Source organism: Erpetoichthys calabaricus, chromosome 7 (assembly GCF_900747795.2).
Source record: "Erpetoichthys calabaricus chromosome 7, fErpCal1.3, whole genome shotgun sequence".
In the NCBI taxonomy this organism is placed as follows: Eukaryota; Metazoa; Chordata; class Cladistia; order Polypteriformes; family Polypteridae; genus Erpetoichthys; species Erpetoichthys calabaricus.
The window spans coordinates 167559517-167578663 of NC_041400.2; the positions used below are offsets into that span (position 1 = coordinate 167559517).

The following is a 19147-nucleotide window of genomic DNA, read 5'->3' on the forward strand; positions in this document are numbered from 1 at the left end:
AGCTAATGATCTAAATATCATTCAAACATAACATACTAGCAAAAAATGTAATAGTTAATATTGTTTTCCCTCTATTTCGGTGTCACTTAAAAAAATGTATTGAGAATTTCATATCCATTAGACACTCCAAAATGTTGACTTTAGGTAAATCTCTTTTGCAGCTGGGTGGAAAAACAATGACAAGGGTTATCATGATCCTAGGCTTCCTGGCGATAATTACCTTACTACTATCATAGATGTAAATTTTTTCATCTAAGGGAATCAAAAATATGTTTCATATACAATGGATTCTCCCCATTGAAGCAACCTCATAAACTTAATGACAATAGGCTAAGTATTCAATTCAAAGTAAGTCATAATGTAAATGTTAAAGTTATTTCATCTAAAAAAATAACCAGAAATCTTGCATCCACAATTCTTATAACTCACTGTCAAATCACTAAGACTACAGAAAGGAAAGTAGATGTCATTGTGTTTGTTATTTAGGAAGGGAAGGGTTGATCCAGTGGCTGAAAAACTCCACGACGAGTAAAGTAGAAAGCTAAGAAATCTGTGTCCAAAAAATGCACATGCACTAGATATTTTGGAGAGCCACGTTTACTGTGTCTCTTCCTTTTGGTATTAGCTTTGGTTCGGTACATTCCAGTGGAGTTTCAGAAACAGACAAAAGGTGATGTTCACTAAACACATACACTCAAAAGAAGAAGAAAAAAAAAAAACTTGAGCATCCCTGTAAAACTCTACTGGTATCATGCTCTAGGGTGTTGTGGCTAATGTACTATGGGCTATGTTTTTAAGCATGCATGGTTTTAATGGGAACTTTGTTTTCACATTATAAAACAGACAGGAATGGAAAACATGGAAAAGAGTGATAGTGTACTCTTAAGGTGCTGTGTGGCAGATGCTGCAAAGAATCTAAGCTACTGTTAAATACCATTTGCAAAGTGAGCTGAATTTGCAAATTTTTACCTTTAGTATAAATTGGTTAAACAAAACCTATTCAAGGGCACTGCCAAGTTCACAGATGTGGCACAGGATTTATCAATGTGAAATCCTAAAAAAGTATGTTACTCTCTGCAGGTCAGGTGTGAAATAATGTAGTACTATAACTCTTGCTCATAAGTCATGGTAGAAATGGTTGAAAAAAATCTAGAGAGGACAGCCCCACGGCACCTCCCAACATAAATATGTTGAATATGAACAAAAGCCAGATGTAAAACCAAACAAGTTAGTTCCAATAAGCACCTCTGACAGTGTGACTTGTATTGCTGCCATTCAACCAACCATTACGACTAGTTTATATAAATGACATCACACGCTAGGTGACATTTTTTCAGGCATGCACGTCTCTGAACTTTTTCACAGAATCTGTCTGACTGAAGAAAAAAAAAAAAACATTTGCCAAGGTGCGGTGATATCCTCTGTAAACATTTACAGGCACCAACCTGTAAAACCACTTTTCATTTGTATACTTTGTAGTGTAATAGCTTGCTCTATGAAAGGTGCTGTTGTAAATTAAATAATGTTATAAACCATCACAATAGGTGGATCTGCATGTTTATATTGTGTCTTTTAACAAGAATTTCTCACACCTAATGAATTTTTAGGGTTTTCTGCATGGACTTAAGATGGGAAGTCAGGCTGGAAACCCAGCTGCTAGATAAAGTTATATACTGAAGGGTCAAAGATAAGTTTTGTTTCATTCAGTAAGTAATTGTAAGCCCTCAAAAACAAATATACACACAACGGGAAATAGACACTGAAGGAGAGAAGACTTGTAAATCAAAGGGAAACAGCAATTAGCTTGAGTTCTAAAGTGGACAAAGCTTCTTTGAAGAAAGGGAAAAAAAAATAAAGCTGATGCACTATGTCATTAGAACGACAGTCTCTGGTTAAGGCTATGCTCTATAACTGTGTCCAAGTTTACAAAGAAAATGTCCAAAAAGCTATTTGATTTAATGAACTGCAAAAGGAAACCACTCAGATGTTAACCTCTGTTAAAGATAGCTAGCAACCAGCAAGTGAATTCACTGCTGTTCTATTATTCAAACCTCATTTACAAAACCTCTCCCACTTTCTCTCTATAAATGGCCCAAGTCTATAGAATCCTTGACTATATACGAGATTTTTAACTTGCATCCAGTTCTACTTTTTTTTTTTTTATCTGGAAAATTACATTTGAAAAGGTCCTCATCTCAGAAGTCATATTAGCATCTAATATTATCTTTAATTAATTACTAACTGAATGCAAGACATTCCTAAGCTGAAAATGAGCAGGTTTACAGTGGTAATTCTGTTTATTATTGCCTATTTCCTGTCATTTATAGTCATTCATTTCAAAATGCTATGAAATGAGCTAGACACACACTGAATGTGATGCTATCAGAACAACTGCCAGGTCAGGGTGAATCATAAGAGACAATTGACAATTTGCACATTGTTGTTTTGCTATATTTTAATGATGGAACAGCACTCAAACATTTAATAACCCTTCATATATGTCAAGCAAAACCAATATAAATGTCTCTGTAAACTATGTCATATGTCCTAGGGGGAAAAATTAAGAAGGTGGAAAAAGATACAAGACAACAACATTTGAGGGTGAGAGAAAGAGAGAACGAAAAGGGAGGACCTAAAAGAAATTCAGCTAATGCTAAAGAGCAGTCAACGAGCTATCAGGGTGGTAACAAAATGGGGAGATTAAGCTTGGAGAGTTAAGCAGGATGGTGCAACATTCCCTATAAGAGAGGGTTAGGCCATGATTGCCTTTTTAAACAAAGATATATCCAAGGCCTCCCCCTTCAAAGGCAATGGAAAGAATGTAGTGGTCTGTTGGACCACTAGAGCAATGTTTCTCAAAACTGAATGACACTCTACCCAGTTTTTCTGAAGTTTTTTGACGACTCCCAAGCACAGTTGGTGGGGCAGGGTCTCCTTGATGAAATGAGAACTAATGTTAGAGATGGTTGCCCCCCCCCCCCCCCCCTTCATGATTTGAGTGTAAAAGGCATAGGGGGGTTCCCACTTGGTATATCAAACATACAAGTGACAGAGTGGGAAGTGGAGGATGGATTCTTAGTCCCCCTGGAACCCCACTCATGCACCCAACAATGGCAACCTGTGACCAATTGGCAGGCACCGGTTACCGAAAAGTAGGTCATGACCCAGTGGTTGACAAACACTGCACTAAATGAGATTGTAGCTTAGTGAGAATATTAATACTCTCAATCAAGACAGCCTGAAAGCAAAAGTCCATTACATGGATGTTAATTCTAGCAGTGCAGCATGTTTTCAAAAAAGGAAAACCAAACATTGAGTCAATGTTACCTTAGTTTTAGGAGTAAATAAAAGTAACTGACAAAATGTCAAAAATTATATACATAAAAAAAGATTTCTCATTTAACTCATCTATCATAAAGAATTGTGGTGGCAATTTCCATATAAACAAAATACTGAGTAAGCAATAAGAAATATATTGTTATAGGAATTTGCTGCCTGTTCTGTGAAAGAATGACTAGCACCATCAGCACTATTAGCCCAGAATTTGTGTATCAGTGGACCCCAATCAATAATTATAAATAATAAGTTGCAAACTACATATTCCTCAAACTCACACAGAAGAAACATATACTTTAAAGTTTGTATCACATGTTAATTTAAACACAGAACTGTACTTTTTTTTAGATTTGTTTATCTCCGGGTTCTTTAACAAATAGGACAATACAAAATTTTCAAAATAAAGCTGTAACTGTATTTACTTATGGATTTTTAAATTTAAAATAAATCATTAATTAAAAACAGTCATCCAGGATCACACATTTTAGATTATATTTGCTAACGAGTGTGCCTTGATAAGCCAATTCACAAAAATCAGATTTCTAAAATGCCATGTAAACACTTATTCTAGTTACAGAAACCAGGTTATTGGTCTATGAGAAACCTGGTTAATTTCTTCGCAAAATAACTGTTATTTGGCCATCTAAACCCTTAAACCGGGTTAAGGATTTTGTAGTCCGTGCATTCCAGTTGCACTCTATGCAAATGCTCGTCTTTGAAGTTGCACAGCACTGTTTGAAATGTCAAAATGAAAATAAAAGGGGCGGCACAAGGTTGTGATGATTTTCTGGGTTTTGTGAGGGATGTGTCAATAGAGTGAGGGTATGTGTAGTGCTGTGGCAGTGGTTTATACAAAACTGTTTTAGAGGTCTTGAACAACTGGTTGGTTCCTCATTGCATGTTTGCCTTTACAGCACACACTGAATCTAAATCTGCAACTGAGGTGCAAAGACAACTCTTTCAAGTTTTAACATGCCTTGTTAAGGAAAAAATCCTTTTTATCACGCTATATTAAGGTGGTTTGATAAAAATCAATTTACTGGTAATATGAAAGGCATGAGGCAGAGAACTGTAAGAACAGCAGAAAATCTCAAAAGGATAAGACAAGCAGTAGCCACTCAATATGATGTTAGTTAGAGGAGTTAAACATTTCAAATTGGACTGTTCACTGAATTATTATTATGATTGCTTTAGGTTCAAGCCCCAGGTGCTCTGTGTGTGGAGTTTGCATGTTCTCCCCAGGTGCGTGTACTTTCCTCCTGCAGTCAAAAACGTGCAGCTTAGGTTGATTGGGGGTGCTGAATTGTCCCTAGTTTGTGTATTTTTGTGTGTTCTCTGCCTGTGATGAGATCACACACTTTCCAGGAATCATTCTTGCCTAGCACCCCATGGTTGCTGCAACAGGTTCCAGTTGTCCCATGATCCTGTTCTGAATAAACAGATTTGGATTATGGATACACATTTTTTTCTTTTAGTAATAGTCATGTGAAAAAAAATATGTTTGAAAGGAAACAAAAACAAGTTAATTTTCTTATTACTAGGGGGTTTTGCCCCCTGCTCGCTTCGCTCGCCAACACCCCTGGCCTACACTTCGCATCTCTGCTGCTCGCATATATGGATTTCACTTTCACCAAACAACAAATCTTTTAAGTCTCGCCGATACGCCTCTTCACTGGGAAGTAACACTACTTTTCCCTGATGGCAACATGAATTAGACCATCTACAAGTCTCTTGCTTAAAGTTTAAATCCAAACAATATATTCAATCTCTTTATCACGGTTCCATTATTTCACCGAGTAATAATTTTCGTTTGTTTGCGCTAATGTGATCTTTACTGTCTTTTTTTTTTTTTGAGACTTGCAAATTTTAGTACTTTCATTCTCTATCTAACCTGCTCTGCATGTGTATTGCACCAACATTTTTGAATTCTTTACGACGTTCTACTTTGTCATCTACTCCGTCTTTTTATTTCCGGCCCTGTGTGTTGTTAAATCTCTTGGCACAAAGTCTCGTCTCGTTGGACGTGAAAGTATCTCTCTGAAAAAGCCACATCTCGTCCCAGGCTAAAACGTCACGTCTCGTCCAAGGATTTTTTTTATTTTAATAGAGAGATATGATCATTGTTATTTATCTCTTTACAACTACATTGTCACTGTAATAAAAATACTCTTCTTGGGTTTTAATACAGTACCAAGCTTCTAATTCTGGTCCTTAGATTTAAAAGTTTAACCCCTCATGTAACTATGTCTTATATGGTCAAACAAAGTCAACCACAGATCACTGCTCAAATCTCCTTTGAGACTCACTGCTGGTTGGAGTTATTGTGTTTGCTTTATTACCTCTTGAGCCTAACTGCAGCTTGAAACTGCCAATAAAGTTCAAACTGTCCTCTGTATCTACTGCTGCTATTTAAAACATCAATCAGTTATGAATCTGGTACTTGTTAAAGCATAAAATATAAAGCCACACTTTTAGAAAACTGGGTAAAGAGAACAAAATTTATGCAAGAGTTTAGTTCACCAAAAAAATGAAACGCAAACCAAGAATCAGAACCATTCTGCATCAACAATTCTGTTGCTTTCACCACGAGAGAGAGTGTGAGAGAGCAAAAGTTAGGCTTCCTAATAGAAAACATTTAGAACCAAATCTCCCAATGTTTGAACATTAACCAAAAACACACTACACAAGTAGCGAATGCTGGAGAAAGACTGAGGATCTGTGAAATGCTATGAAGCTACAGTAGTCTATGCCTATCGCTTCATTTATGTGAATTCAGCATAGTGCTTGGCACACTGCAAATTTAAGTTTTACTTTTCAGTAATGTTTGATCCACTGTTGAGCGAATCCAGAGTTGCAGTTTAAAAAAGTATTCAGTATTAAATTTCATGAAATAATAGGAATATTAACTTAGACTCTCTTTCCTCTAGTATTGATTCCCTTATGGACATTGATAATTTATCCACTTCTGAAGAACTGGTCTCACACTATAACACTGGACTTAATGGTATTCTTAACTCTGTCGCTCCATTAAAAACTAGATTGGTTTCTTTCTCCTTTTCTGCTCCCTGGTTCACGCCTGAACTTCGGCTTTTGAAAGCCAAAGGCCGGCAACTTGAACGGTTATATTAAAAAAACTGGACTCTGTTCACAAACAGATGTACAAAAACCATATACTTTATTACAAGGACTGTATTGCCCAAACTAAAAATAAACTTTTATACCCTCATTATTTCTTCCAATGAAGGAAACACCAAGTCACTGCTATCACTACTTAACAATATCGCACAACCCCCAGATTCTTTACCTTCTCACCTTTACTCAACTGAATTTTGTAATTCCCTTATGTCCTTTTTTAATGAAAAAATCCAGAAGATTCATCAATCTCTCTGTACGGATTCTTCCAGTACTTCATTTGAATTTCACCCATCAACTCACTCATTTTCCTCTTTTCAGCTTCCTACTTTCTCAGAAATCTCAGATCTTGTCTGTAAGTCTAAGCCATCCACCTGTCAACTGGACCCCCTTCCTACAGTTCTAGTCAAAGCCTGCCTCCCCTCTCTGGTCCCTGTTATTTCTGATATAATCTACTCTTCTCTCACTACTAGTACTGTTCCTTCATCTTTTAAAACTGCTGCAATAACTCCAATACTGAAAAAACCTGGTGCCGATCCGACTAATTTCAGTAATTTTCGTCCTATTTCTAATCTACCCTTCATTTCCAAAATTCTTGAAAAAATAGTGGCTATTCAACTTCATTCTCATTTATCTCAAAATAATCTGTATGAAAAGTTCCAGTCTGGTTTTCGTCCCCTCCACAGTACAGAAGCGGTACAGAAAAATTACTAATGACCTCCTTATGGCAGCGGATTCTGGTTTAATTACTATTCTCATCCTCCTTGATCTGAGTGCAGCCTTTGACACTATTTGTCACAGTACTCTTCTCAATAGATTATCTTCGATTGGCATTACCCACACTCCACTAGGTTGGTTCAGATCCTACCTCTCAGGCGTAATTCAGTTTGTTCAGCTTAAAACTTTCACATCCCAACCCACCGCTGTTACTTCAGGTGTGCCCCAGAGCTCTGTCCTGGGGCCCCTCCTTTTCATTATTTACATCCTTCCCCTTGGCAATATCTTTCGTAAATACTGTATAACATTAGCTTCCACTGTTATGCTGAGGACACCCAGCTCTATCTCACTAGCAAACCTACTGCTTCCTTTCCACCCTCCTCACTTACTGATTGCACAGCAGAAATCAAATCCTGGTTTTCTTCAAATTTTCTTAAATTAAATAGTGACAAAACTGAGGTTCTCCTCTTTGGTACAAAATCAACATTTTCCAAAACTGATCATTTTTCATTTGTTATTGAAAATTCCTCTGTCCCCCCTTCCCCACAGGTTAAGAGTCTGGGTGTCATCCTTGACGGTACTTTATCCTTTCAGTCCCACATCAATAACATCTCCCGGTCTGCATATTTCCACTTGCGTAACATTAATTGTATTTGCCCCTCCAATCACTCCCCACACCACTGCTATCCTTGTTCATAGCCTTGTCACTTCGTCTGGATTATTGCAATTCCCCTTTTCTTTGGTCTTTCTCACAATCTCTTTATAAGCTTCAACTGGTCCAGAATTCAGCTGCCCGCATCATTACTAGAACCCCCTCTATTCACCATATCATTCATGTTTTGCAGTGGCTTCACTGGCTTCCAGTTGAGTTCCAAATTCAATTCAAAATTCTCATACTAACTTTTAAGGCTATCCACAACCTTGCCCCTCCATATCTGTCTGACCTCCTCCATGTTTCCATTCCTCCATCCACTTGACTGTCCTCTTCGTCCATCTTACCACTATGGGGGAGCAGAGCATTCAGTTGCTCTGCTCCCCAGCTTTGGAACTCACTACCATCTGATCTTAGAAATATTGAATCATTTTCACTTTTCAAATCTAAACTTAATACTCATTTGTTTAAGACTGCTTTTTCTCGGATTACAATTGCTCTGTCTGATTTTAACTTTTGTATTTTACTTTTGTTTATAATCTGTTTTGTCTATTGTTCGGTGTCCTTCTGTTTATATAAAGGTGCCTACAAATAAATAAAATGTATTATTTTTGAATACAATTTCAGAAACCTAGCGCGTGTTAAATCCTGAATAGTCTTTTGTATTCTGAATACACAACGCTGGTACTTGTATTCCAGCACTGCCCAACCCTGGTCATAGGTTTATAGTGCCACTAGCACAAATTAAATGTTGTTGTCTAAATATATTTGTATAATTGGGTAAGGTAAAAGAAAGTATTTTTGTGTTTTTAAAATGTTTCCCCTTTTGCCATTGTGGGCTGAAAAGCAAGTGTACCATTTATCATTCCTACTACAGCTCTATCAATTTCTTTGCTTCATGAATCAAGAATTTGTTCATTTTGTGTATGACTGTCTTCCATAATTATAACTCTTGCTGGACTGGAATTAAGAATGCCGTTTCCTTGTATTTCATAGTTTTCTGTTATTTCACAAATATATGCTTAATCCCTCATTAATGAACTAGATGGTTTTTTGAATCTCTCAGTCAATGATATGACATACCAGCTGGGCAAAACTACCAGCTTGTGTGCTTTTCCCTCTACTGAGCCCCTAATCATGATAAAATGTTTTAAACTCCATAAACTCTGTTAAGTTGGGTTAATTGTAATAATACATATACAAAATATTATGAACATCCAACTTAGCTATATGCTGCATGGCTTTTTGATGCCAGTTTCCTTACCTGAAATATCTCAGAAAACATTTGTCTTGCTATCAAGTATACCAGCCTATATGCACAACGTGAAACCATATACAGGTAAAATCCTGTTACAGGGAATACCGAAGTAACAAAATTATTGAGAATAATGAATACTTTTTGCTGGCCTGGTCAAACATGCATGCAACATGCATGATTTAATTTTAATAAAATGTAAATTTTAGTATAACAAACATGTTTGACCAAAAATGGCCACCAAAGATAATAATGCAATGCAAAAAAAAATACTTAATGCCACCCCTATACTTTTGCAGAGTTTCAGGAACCCTGCAACAGGCTGTCTCTTTCTTGTTAGACCAAAAGAAGGTGACAGTGTTGCAAAATTTCCAGTCTCAGGCAGTCTCAGTGAGGCTCAGCGAGTGTGTAGGCACATCATCATACATGTATAGCCGAAATTCTGAGTCAGTGCTCCACCAGGTATCCGCATAGGTAGTTTTGTCGTGTGCGGATATTGTACTGTTCGAGTTTCACAGCACCTCTCAAAGTTTTTTTGTGATGAACAAAAACAAACACAAAAAAGTTTGAAACTGCATCGGTTTACTTGCCTGTTTAATTACCAGACGCTGCAGGGCAGCTACGGAGCTGTCCCTCCACCGCTGCTGTTAGAGATGGCAAATCGCTTGCGACCCCAGTCACAATAGTATACATATATTCCCCATATTTGTTAGAATGAAATTTTTATGGTGCCATGAATTTTGTTACAATGGGATTCCACCTGTATTAAATATAACATCAGAGGATATACAGTATACAAGAAATGTGCAGAATGTTACCTCGGATCATGTTTCTCTTATTCAAAAGCTTACTTCTTGTTCATGCTTTTTTCAAACCAGACTTAGTTTTAGAATATTTGGTCATTGAGATTTGATATGGTGTGTTTCATAAACCAAATTTACTTCAAAGTGAATAACTACCAAACTGTACACAAGTAACATTTACAATATGTGCACATAAATGTTGCTACTCTTAGGATCCAGCTTAGGTCCATTAGGTTACCACCTACTAAAAAAATGAGCCTGGACTTGGCCAGACTCCAAGACCAGGCTGTTTCTAACGAGTTTGCATGCAGTTTGTGTGAGGAACTTTCAGATTTGGGTACGACTACTGATCCTAATCCGTGACAAGACCCTGAAGGTTGCTGAGGGTTATGTTGGTGTTACCAGTGTTCCCAGAAGGAGGTGTTTCATCTCACAGGGCACACTGGATATCATTGAGTGGAGTCGCAGCACACGGCTCAATGGCAACTCTGGTCTGTACCAGGAACTGAGAGGGACGGCTCTGAGGGCAGATACAGAGGCGTTTGTTAGAGGAATCTGTGAGCAAGTGACACACCATCTGTGGTCTAGCGACCCACATCCTGCTTACAGAGAAATCGAAGAATTACACACATCTGAATAGGGATGGGAATTGATAAGATTTTCACGATTCTGATTCCATTTTCGATTCTGTTTAACAATTCGATTCTTTATCGATTCTCTTATCGATTCTGATTTTTAAAAAAGGAGAACACACAGGTCGATTAACTTAGAACTTTGTTTTATATCTTATCTTTGAACAAGATAGAAATTTAGGAGTAGCATGACCTTACAAACCCAACAGTGAGATCTTAAGATATCCACAGCCTACGGCTCCTCGATGGGGTGCCACGGGGTCCCCAGAAAAAAATGTGTAAATGTAAAATAATAATAAAATAAATATTCTTCTGTAGCAATAACAAAGTATAACAAATTATTCTGTGGCACAAGAATGTCCAGTAACATTTACACTCTCCTTTTTAAAAGTATATATGAGCTGAGCACTCAAAAATAAAACTACATCAGCCAGCAACAAATACAATCAACTCAAGTCCAATGGAACTGTGCACAGTGCAATTCTGCAACCATCAACTATTTTGACAGCTACATCCATGTTGGCCGCATTATCAACAGTGGCTGCCACAACCTTGTCTTTGATAGCATACTCCTCCAAGATCTCATCAGTCTCCTCTGCTACAGCTGTCCCTGTCTGTGCCTGGTACACTGATTTGGTTTTGAGGACTTTTTCTTGAGCCTGGCCATTCCTGACATAATGCAGCGTTACTGTGAGGTAATGATCTTGACTAAAACTTGTCCATCCATCTGCAGTGACGGCTGCCTTCAACACGTTTCAGCTCAGAAATGGAAACGGATGAAACATCTGGTAAGAGGAGAACACGCAAATTTGACATTCCCTGACTTAGCCTACAATTAAACACATTCACTTACCGAAAATCGGGGGCATCTACTGTGGCAAATGGGTGCAAGCCTTTTACCACAAACTTAGTCACTGCTCGGTGACATTCGTCTATCCTGGCCTGTGTCATTTTACTTTTCCCCGCCTCTGTGAAAGGAGAAGCTACCGGTAGACTGCAGCGAGAACTGCCAGCATCTGAGACAGCCAGACTCTGTCTGTCTGTCTGTCTCTCTCGTCATGGTCATCTAAATGCAATGCACAGTAATAGCAGGTTTTGCAATAAGGCAAATCGCGCTAACATAATATGCAATGTTAGTTGATTAGTTACCTGCCGTATTAACTGGAGAGGACCTGCAAACGTTACCGCTGCTGCTGGGTTGAGATTCACTAGTCCGGAGCGGATCAAAAACACAACATTCATTTAAGGTTATCGCGTGTTTTGTGTGCAAATGCTTTTGCATATTCGTAGTGTTTCCTCCCTTTGATGAAATATCTACTTTGCAAGTATTGCAAGTTGCCCTGTTGTCATCCTTTCTCGTAAAGTATAATCAAACTTCTGAGCATTTGTGCCGCTTAGACGCCATGTTTCCTGCTGGGTAAATGACGCTACGCAACGTGGTGACATCATTAGAGGCGACTGGAATCGATAGGGGAATCGTTTGCAAAAATGGCAAACAATTCCAAGGAATTGAAACAGTGGGAACTGGTTCTCAACAAGAACCGGTTTTCGATTCCCATCCCTACATCTGAATCTGTTCCTCAGAGAGTCGCAGTCAGGGCAGCTGATGGAATGGTCCTTACGGATGACACTGCAGTTGTGACCCACTGGGCTGGCTACTTTGAGCAGTTGTTCAAAGCTGATCCTCCGGCTAGGACGTTGGATATCTCTGGGTCCACGGTGCTTGAGGCTGATCCTCCAATTAGATGTGAATCACCCAATCTCACTGAAATTGCACAGGTGGTGAACCAGCTGGGTGTGTGTGTGTGTGTGTGTGTGTGTGTGTGTGTGTGTGAGAAAGGCTGCAGGGTATCTGGGGTGAACTTCTCCAGGCTGGTGGTAAGGCTGTCCTCCTGAAATTGCAAGAAATCTTTGCTTCCATTTGGGAGACTGGCATCATCCCAACTGACTGGAAAACAGGACATGTCATCCCTATCTGGAAAGGGAAGGGTGATCACCTGGATTGCAGCAGCTACAGGGGGATAACACTGATCTCGGTACCGGGCAAGGTCCTTGCTAGAGTCGTCCTCAATAGGAGCCGTGATCACTTGCTCACCTACCAGTGACTGGAACAGTCTGGTTTTACGCCTAAGAAGTCTACCATCAACCGCATCCTGGCACTGAGGGTTCTCATGGAGTGGAAACTCGAATATTGGCAGAGTTTCTTTTGCAGCCTTTGTTGATTTTCGCAAAGCGTTCGACTCAGTTGATCGAGCTGCCCTGTGGGACATCCTGAGGATTCGCGGGATCCCCTTGAGGTTGCTGGATATCATGGCCAGCCTGTACACTGGTACTGTGAGTGCTGTGCAGAATGGAGGCAGGACCTCTGCGTTTTTCCCAGTTGATTCTGGGGTTCGTCAGGGGTGTGTTCTTGCTCCTACTCTGTTCAGTGCTTGTATGGACTGGATGTTGGGCAAGGTCATGGGGTCCAGCGGCTGTGGGGCATCTGTTGGTGAAGAAAGGTTCACGGATTTTGACTTTGCCGACAATGCGGTGATCTTTGCGGAGTCAATGGAAGCTCTGATCGGGGCACTCGAAAGACTGAGCGAGGAATCTGACTGTCTGGGCTTACGAGTGTCCTGGATAAAAACCAAGATCCAGGCCTTTAATGACCTCTTGGGCACAGCCATCAGCAGTGTGTCCGTTTGCGGAGAGAGTGTTGACCTTGTTGAGAGGTTTGCTTACCTTGGCAGTGACATTCAGGTCTCTGGTGACTCTTCCTATGAAGTCAGTAGATGGATTGGGAGAACATGAGGGGTCATGAGGTCGCTGGAAAGGGGTGTGTGGCACTCCCGATATCTATACAAAAGGACGAAGGTCCAAGTCTTTAAGAGTCCTGGTGCTTCCTGTCTTGCTATATGGTTGCAAGACATGGACGCTATCCAGTGACCTGAGACGAAGACTGGACTCCTTTGGTACTGTGTCTCTCCGGAAAATCCTTGGGTACCGTTGGTCTGACTTTGTGTCAAATGAACGGTTGCTCATGGAGTCCTGAATGAGGTACATTACCTGCATTGTGAGGGAGCATCAGTTAAGGCACTAGGAAATGTGGCGAGTTTCCCCAGAGGGTGATCCAGCTCGTAAGATCCTCATTGTTGGGGACCAGAGTGGCTGGACCAGACCAAGGGGTCGCCCACGTAACACCTGGCTGCGGCAGATAGAGGGTCATTTCCGGAGGGTGGGACTGGACCGCGTGTCTGTCTTGGGTTGCAAACCAGGATCCCGAGTTGTTTCATTGTGTACTGGGTGCGGCAACCCACTGTACCAGTGCATGCTCCCCAACTTGACTTGACATAAAACAAACAAAGTCTCTCAAGTTTAATATCAGTTTTCAATGGATCTGCCTATTGAGCTTTATTGCCAAGTTACAATGTATACTTTCAAAAGAGGGGTTCCCCCCCACTTGCTTCGTTGTGACCATTGGAACTAGTTGTAGGCTCACATACAGGTGGACTTTAGAGAGAATGTTGGTCAGCAAATAGGTAGTAGGAACTGGTTCAGTTTCTTTTTATCAATTAGTCACACTTTTAAAAATAAGCCTGCCAATGGCTCAATTTTTCTTTTTGGAAAGTATGGATAGCAGTCTGTTTTACTAATTGTAATGCGGTCTTCAAGATGAATAAAATTTTAAACAGATGAAAAATACACCAAGGTCATCCCTTACATATATGCATATATGTGTCAAGTAAGAAAAGTGGGGGGGTAGGGCAGTGGTGAATGGGATCAAAAAAAAAAAAAAAAAGATCAAAATCATCTTACTCGACATGTTACTACATAACCACCTGTACCACAACACAGGTTGAGTGTCACTAATCCGAAATGCCTCCTGACCTTAAGTATTCTGGATATTTTCAGATTTCGGAATATTTACATATACATAATGAGATATCTTAAATTATCATTTAAGATAAATTTCTTGGTAATAATTCTTATTACCAAGCAGCTATTATGTGACATGACAAACCTTTTAAACCTCAAAAGTGATAAATATGATGCACATTTATGAGGGACAATGCTGTGTATTTACACTGAGAAGTTTATATAGGCTAACTATTACCACTTGTCAAGGAACTGTCTAACAGGTCAGGAATATCTTGACCAACCTTCACTCCATCATGCCTACTGTGTGCTGGAAGCCATTAACTGGCGACGCCCTACAGCCAAGCTTTTTTAATTCAGAATTTTCAAGCATGTTTGAGACACAAAAATACAGTACTGTGGTCTTCAAGTAATCCTAAAAATAAACTCAGTCATGACCTAGGCATTTCCAAAAAATTTATTTACTGCACACCTTTGATTTTCATTTATGTTTCTGATGATTCACAGCTATTAAAATATAAAATATTACTTTTGAATAATTTTGTTAAGTCATAATAAATACTCTTAAAATTCCAAGATTGGCGTCAACATTTATAACTTCACCCAGTATTGTTTGCACAACAGACATCACTAAAACTACCATTAACCACAAAAGCTTTACAGCTTGTTCCTGCAGGACTGGTTTTAGTATCTTATATTTAACTTTGTGCATGAGATATGTAAAACTATACTGAAGTATGGGTAGACATCTTGGTAACAATATAAATTTAATGTTACTTAAAAACAGCTTTAGAATAAAATTGCTATATATGATTGAGATAAATATGATGATTATTCAGTCGCGCATAAATAATCTGTTCCACACAAATCAATGAGGGGATTAACATCTGATCAAGCTAACAGTAGTTAGAAAGAAACACTTTAAAAAGTAAAACCACCAATGTTACAAAAACTGTAAATACAAAACAGCTTCGAGTGACAAATAATGAAATAGGTATACTAAAAACCCTCAGGTTTAGAATGTATAAGAGTAGCAAAGAAAAACAATGAAGACTGCTCTCTGCTTAAATACAGTACCTTTGAGCTGAATCTGTGAACATCATCAGAGGCACTGACTAGATCAATGGAAGACATGGAGGGAGAACGACTATAGGGCTACCACAGAGACAGACAAAGAAAAAACCCAGAAATCAGAACACAAGCACAACAAAGCAATTAAATCAAAAGCTTTTGCACGAGATAATGAAAAGTAAGAAATAAAGATCCATTAAGAATTAAGCACAGCTGGGCCCTGCAGCTTTATCGAAACATGCAGCTGATTTAATAGCATTCAAGTACAAAGAAAGCAATTGCTTCTAGAAATGACTTATTTTAACAAAGATCAGCATAGCCATTGCTAAAAACTGAGCTATACCAATTTTTCAGATGCTAATGTAAAATTTAGTTGCGAAAAAAAAAAAAACTTATGAATTACATCCAAATGGAATCTATCTTATCATTACTAGAAACAAAGATGACAAGCAAATAATCACAAAAGCAAATGTAATTTTTTTTTTTTTTTTTTTTTTAATAAGTCTCATCTACACATTCATTAAGCAAATGCTTAAAAAGAAAAATACCTGTTGTGCAAATCTGTGCGTACCAACCACTGAATATGCATCATCAGAAGGCACTGCTGTGGGTCTGTGTATTCTGCACTTTTCAGACTGGGTCTAGGAAAAGAATAAGCAGTATTTAAAAAACATTGTAAAAGAGAAACCATTTCCATACATAATAATGGTTCTGATTTCATTTATAAATTGTCCATAGATAACATTTTGTTTTATCATTACAAAAGGCTGTTTATGCTATAAACAATTAACAGATCAGTCTGTAAATTTAGCTATCTTAGTATGCAGCAAAGAAACTAGACAGACTACAATGCTTCATCTGACAACAAACAGTATCCCTGTTTAGTAATGGACTTTGTCATATAAATTTATTCTCACTAACCCTGAAAACTTGACAGATTAAAAAAAATGCTACAACTCAACTTATAATTATTGATAACTACTATACTTACTCTACAACTAACTAAACTATTATTGTGAGGTAATTTGAAAAATACATAAACACTAGATTTATTGCTAAAAATTCTAAAATGCAGCTACAACCAGTATGTAAAAATGTGGGAGCATTGCAACCAAGAGCTTTGTCTCAACACAATAGAAATGTAATCTGCAAAATAAATTCAACTTTTATCCAGTTTTCATAAAGTAGAATTTACAATACCCTTCATAATTTACCCTCTGCTCCATAGTTTAAACTTGTAAATTAAACAAGTTGGACATGACTAAAGTGAACATTGCTTAGTTTATTTTAAAGGTACAGTATTTGCATACATGTTGGCACAGCATGTAGAAACTGCAGTGCTTTAGACAATTCAAAATACAACAGACATCTGCTTCTCCAGCAGTTTAATATAATAAATGAACATTTAAGGACATAGTGAAAAAGTTTGTATCAAACAGCAAAAATCGCATTGCTGAGAAGAAGAAAAACAAAAGAAAGAAAGAAATTACCTGTTCTTCAATTTTGTCTTGTCTGTCGAGAGCAGCTTCAACTGCATCAAAAAATTCATCTTCATTAATAAGGCTGTTTGGCCCCTCCTGAAAGAAATTGGAAAAACCACAATTAACCAGGATCAAATAGCTAGATAGCAATGAAAAATAACCTCTCTCAAATACACACAAAGAACTACTGATATTAAAAAAAACACATCTGAATTGGCAAACAAATCACAGAGGTGAAGCATTACATGAAGGTACCAAGGAGCCATAAGCAGTCTTCAGGTTCACCTCTCTTCTAAGGAAACAATGAAATAAGAATCTAACACTAGTTTGCTCAATATGACAAATGTGTTACATGAGTATTTTCAGGCAAGGATGATGGAAATTTTGAGATGTTACTTATATTCATTCACTAATCTTGGTACCACCTGTATGCTGGTTAGTAAATGCAAGTTAGAATTTCAGTATACTCCGTATATATAATAATGACGACTCAATAAACCCTATTGATAAGAAAAGGGTTAACTGGACCATGAACTCCCTTCTGAATAATTACTGTACCTTCTATGCAGCAATGATTTAAGTTTCTGGTTCGGCAATAATGCAATAGCAACATGCAATCAAGGGCTGTCAAATTGAACAGCTATTCAAATTTATTTTGAATTTAAATAAAGGTCTTATTTGAAGGCAAAAGCTGACATTTGATTGTAATAAGACAGTTGCTTCTTTCACCTGCACTAACTCCAGACATGTTGTGTAAAGCTGTAGTATATTGTAGTTTTGTTTTTACACTTCACTTCCACCATAACCCATTTTGTAATGTTGAATGGGTTAGCTTATCTTTATTAGCAAAACTTACAGCTGTACCACTTCATAACAGTTTTTTCCCCTCTCTCAAACCCACAAGTGTACTTGGAGTAGTTTTTCTCTAAACATTTTTCCAGTGCCCTGAAGGATTCACTTTGTATCTGATCCTGTCCTGTTCACTATTAAATGTGAGATCCCAGACTGTTAAATATTAAGACCTTTACATTAAAGCAAGTGGAAAATAACTCCTAATTCTGATTTTCCTTTAGAATGAACATTTTAAAATCCCAGATTTAAAGAGTCTGCATGCCATGTCCTACAATTAATCTCTGCCATATGTTGCAGATTTTATACATGATATCTTAAACAATGATGGATTTAAACATTTTCAGGCTACCTACATTAAAATATTTCTGCATCTGTGAATAGGGTTGGAGGAGAAAAAAGCAGATTGTGTGGACCATAACTTCATGCCATGATGATCCCATAAGTCACTCACTTTCCCAGGCATGTCCACAGGTATTAACAGGAATTTTATTATGAAAACTGATATTAACTGTACCACGTCACTGGCCATTGGACACCTCCAAAATAATAAAACAAACCAGCTTCAACCTGCCTACCTCTTTATTGCTCTTTTACTTCGCTCACTATTCTCCATCTGTCACAGCCCTTCTAACTGACTCATTTCCTTGTGATCCTTGTCAGCACAGCAAGCGATAACAGCAGCCACGAAATGGAGTCTAAACCTATTGACACTGCACTCTTCTATGTTATTAAATTTCTTAACATTTTCTCATTTGTGGTGCCTATGCAAATCACAAAATGCTTTTAACAATGTTCCATAGGTACTAGATCACTCGGCTGGTGTCCCTGTGCTATAAAATGTATTGTGACTGTTAAATTCTCCAAGTACTGCCAGGATTTTTGTTTTTTTGGCTGGTGGTGTTTTTTGCAGCTGTTATTATAATAAAGTGTAAAAAAGGATGTACCAAATGCACATGTATACATTTTCGGAATCTTTAACCTAAGTTTGAATATATCTGAATATTAATGCATTTTTAAAGTTATTAATATAAACTTCAAAGTTTCTTTTATGAATAATGACAGCCCTAATGGAAACATTACAATATGTATAAGCTTTTCAATTTAAGACTATTGCCTATGTTACATTACTATAGGAAAAGGCCACATAAATGGGAAATTAAGTTTTAGTGAAAAACTATCACACTTACCATTACAAAATTACAGGCTAAATTAGAACAGAAATACTTCCTTTAGACCCTTTGGATAGAAAAGTTTCAAAAATCTCCCTTAGGATAACAGTGATGTTAACACTCATCCCTGCAATTCCTCTTCAAGCTTAAGCTACAACTTGACATATCGTCTGTAATAGTAGTAAGGTT

The 19147-nt window shown here is 37.9% G+C and overlaps 1 protein-coding gene across 2 annotated transcripts in view; it reads right to left on the minus strand.

Moving 5' to 3' along the window:
- Positions 1-19147, minus strand: part of LOC114654858 (ceramide transfer protein) — a 118860-nt gene that overhangs the window by 33201 nt on the left and 66512 nt on the right. Inside the window, exons 9-11 of one of the 2 annotated variants that reach the window (XM_028805687.2) lie at positions 16947-17033; positions 16005-16097; positions 15463-15540 (exon numbers count right to left, since the gene is read on the minus strand). In XM_028805687.2, the coding sequence (XP_028661520.1) occupies positions 15463-15540; positions 16005-16097; positions 16947-17033 (258 nt within the window). The remainder of the gene's footprint in view (positions 1-15462; positions 15541-16004; positions 16098-16946; positions 17034-19147) is intronic. The other variant, XM_028805688.2, reaches the window with a different exon arrangement.